Source organism: Sceloporus occidentalis, unplaced genomic scaffold, assembly GCF_023333645.1.
Source record: "Sceloporus occidentalis isolate IW3139 unplaced genomic scaffold, rSceOcc1.0.p SCAF_221, whole genome shotgun sequence".
Classification (NCBI taxonomy): Eukaryota; Metazoa; Chordata; class Lepidosauria; order Squamata; family Phrynosomatidae; genus Sceloporus; species Sceloporus occidentalis.
The window spans coordinates 1317501-1320729 of NW_028317201.1; the positions used below are offsets into that span (position 1 = coordinate 1317501).

Below are 3229 nucleotides of genomic sequence, written 5' to 3' on the forward strand. Positions count from 1 at the left end.
TCCCTTGCTTGGCTAGTTTATATCTAGAAGGACCAGCTGGCCCTTTGGACAGCTCCGTAGGATGGTGCATGAAGCAAGCTGCGGAAGAGAAGGTCAGGGGGTAGATACGCTTCTTCCTTCCTGCACGGTATTGCGTTTGGACGGATAGCCCTCTGAAAGACATCCGGGACAGTTGGTGGAAAAAGGTTCCTGATCCAGGGCTCGACACATTGTGTAGAAGCTAGGGGCCACGGGGTACACGCATTGTGATGACCCCCCCCCCCACAAAAATAAGAAGCCATGGACACCCTTTCTGTACTTCCATTCCTTCCTTGTACTGTAGTTTGATGTTCAGAAACTCCTTTACCGAAGTCATTCAATCTTTATTGTTTTTTCTCTTCAGCAACTGAAGCAGCAGAGAGATAAACTAAAGCAGTATCAGAAGAGGATCTCGCTGCAGCTGCAGCGAGAGAGAGAGGTGGCCCGGCAGCTGCTGCACGATGGCAAGAGAGAGTAAGGGGCAATTCCGTGCATTACGGACAGCTGCTTGATTAAGTAGTTAATGCCCACCCCTGTAGAATGCATTGTCTTAAGTGTTGAAAGATGATCTGTCATCAACAGGAAGGCCAAGTTGCTGTTAAAGAAGAAGAGATACCAAGAACAGCTCCTGGAGAAGACGGACAACCAGATCAGCAACCTGGAGAAAATGGTGCGTCTGCCCCACAAACACGCAAACCCCAGGCTCTGCAGAGAGTCGCCGCACGGCGCGAAGTCTGATCAAAGAGATTCATTTGTTTGTTTTTACAGGTTGAAGACATTGAGTTTGCACAGATTGAGCTGAAGGTGATCGAGGGGTTAAAGTTGGGTAACGAGTGCCTGAAGAAGATGCATGAGGTGAGCTAATCCTACCGTGTAAGAAAAGTGCCCTTCCACCTAACACTTCTGTAATCACTTTACTTATTTTGAGGGGAAAAATGCAGATATAGGAACATTCCTGGATTTATGCCAGGAACACGTACCCACCAACGAAGGATAGAAGGATATTATATTGTCGATTTGAATGGAATCTGCTGGCGCTCCATAAATAAGTGGAACTTCTCTTCTCAGGTCATGTCCATAGAGGAAGTGGAGAGGATCATGGATGAGACGCAAGAAGGCATTGAATACCAGCGTGTAAGTAATAAGCGCTTGTGTATGTCGAAGTGGATTGTCAGCTCATCCTCCAAGACTCTAACTATAATAACTCTCTAATATACCGCAGCAAATCGACGAGCTTCTATCAGGAAACCTGACTCTAGAGGATGAGGAGGCCATTCTAGAAGAACTTGAGGCCATCACTCAGGTGAGAGACCGCAGTGTGAGTTGGAGACACTGCCGTATAGAATTGTACAGCCATTCCTCCCTCTGAAGTAGGCTGCTTCATCATAAACTTTGTAAATCTGACATTTAATTTTGTAGAAATATTTCGTATTTCCCAATGCACTGTAAATCACGTAAAGCATAAGAGATGGGACTTTAGAAATACTCATTGATCATAGAGAATCTAATATCTCGATACACATGCAAAATATCGATGAAATCATATTTAAATGAAAGTTTGTCTAAAATCCGTGTGTAATTGCTGCACCTAACGACGCAAGCGGTTTGCTCCGTGTTTTCAATATGTTTCTGTCCATCCCTAAGCCACAGGTCATATAGTATCATTTTTCCTCCATGTTCTCTACAGGAAGATCTGGAACTCCCAGAAGCCCCCTCGGAGCCGCTTCCAGACACTACGCCAGGTAAGGTATATTTTCTGCGAATGGATAGGGACTGCCGCTTTTTCTATCACATTTAAACATTTTGACTTCTCTTTTTTGCTCCTCGCAGAGAAACAAGCGGTCAAGAACAAACCCAAGCCGCAGCTGGTGGCCGCTTCTTAACGCCATGCCCTTTCGCTAGGAGGACGGTGTTTGAAGCCACACGTATCATCCGAAAGCCACACGTATTCAGGAGTTCCGCAGGCTATCTCACGCAGCCCGGGGAGAGATATACAGCACCCGTCTTGTACATTGGACTTTTTTTAATCCTAGAGGTGCTGAAAAGACCCGTGTATCTCTTGGTTGCTTATCATAGTCAACTCCATGGGGTTTTTTTCCTTACATAAAGACGAATCAGGATCTGTGTTTTTGCAAACATAGGAAAATCAGTAAAGGGTGTGCCTTTTTTTGTTTTTTTTCTCTTTTTATGTTTATCCTTTCTTTAGTAGGAGTTTAGGGTTACCATCACTTTGTCAAGTTGATGCAGTAATAGGACGCTCCAGAACAAAGCTAGGGCAGTAATTAAAAGTGTTTTTGATTTGGGATAATATAAAAAGAAATAAAAGAATAAAATGTACTTTTTTCCCCCTTTCACCGTTTCAAAGGCTTTTCAGACTACGAAGTGCTAGCACTGTTACAAACTAACGATTCAAGGTTATTAAAATATGCTGCGTGACTAAATGTGATGCAACTTTGTTTCCCGTTGTACACGGCGTCCCTTGTTCCAAAACCCACTATAGTGCCGGCAAAGCCATTATCTTTCTGAGGGGGTCTTACTTTGCATATTTATAGCCACTCTACTTGCAACAGGCTACAGTCCACTAAACGGAGTAGGCAAACAATGGTGACAGACCACGACTCCTACGAAGCAAACTGGCCGGAATAAGGAACCCTACTTTCCAGCTGTTGATGAGCTGGGAAGCCTCAGGGGAGTAAAGACAAGTAAAAAAAAAAAAAAAAATCATTAGGCTTTTTTATGGGATTGGATGAGTTAGATCTCCTGCGTGACACCCGTGATCGGTTTCAGCTCCACGTACCTTGGAGTTATTTATCTGCCAGATCACAGACTTGGTCTATAAAGCTATCAACAGTAGGTTATCTAGTAGAAACTTATTATTAACTCTTTTGTACCCCCGAGACACCAGCAGGACCTATTGTCAAGCCCCTGGAAACTGAAAAGTCACTTTATATTACAACAGTAGATCAGCTATTAATGTCCTACCTGATGGGAGTGAGAGTGTAAAGGAACCAGTTCCAGGTATTGGAAAAGCCCGTGTTGTGGATTGCTTCGTGGAAGCTGCTCGTTGCCATAAAGCTTTGTTCTCTTTACAGGGGGCTGTATTTAGCCTTTGGACTGAACTTTTATGCAATTCCTGTCGTGTTCGAAGGCTAATAAAAATACCGTATTTGCTCGATTATAAGTCGACCCCCAAAATCTGATTAAGAAAAAG

The 3229-nt window shown here is 43.8% G+C and overlaps 1 protein-coding gene across 1 annotated transcript in view; it reads left to right on the forward strand.

The window, feature by feature from the left end:
• The window catches only part of LOC149277044 (charged multivesicular body protein 6-A), a 3399-nt gene extending 1498 nt beyond the window's left edge, over positions 1-1901 (forward strand). The window contains exons 2-8 of the mRNA XM_089503166.1: positions 383-492; positions 601-688; positions 787-873; positions 1087-1152; positions 1241-1321; positions 1706-1760; positions 1849-1901. Coding sequence (XP_089359292.1) covers positions 383-492; positions 601-688; positions 787-873; positions 1087-1152; positions 1241-1321; positions 1706-1760; positions 1849-1901 — 540 coding nt within the window. The remainder of the gene's footprint in view (positions 1-382; positions 493-600; positions 689-786; positions 874-1086; positions 1153-1240; positions 1322-1705; positions 1761-1848) is intronic.
• Positions 1902-3229: the final 1328 nt, after the last annotated feature.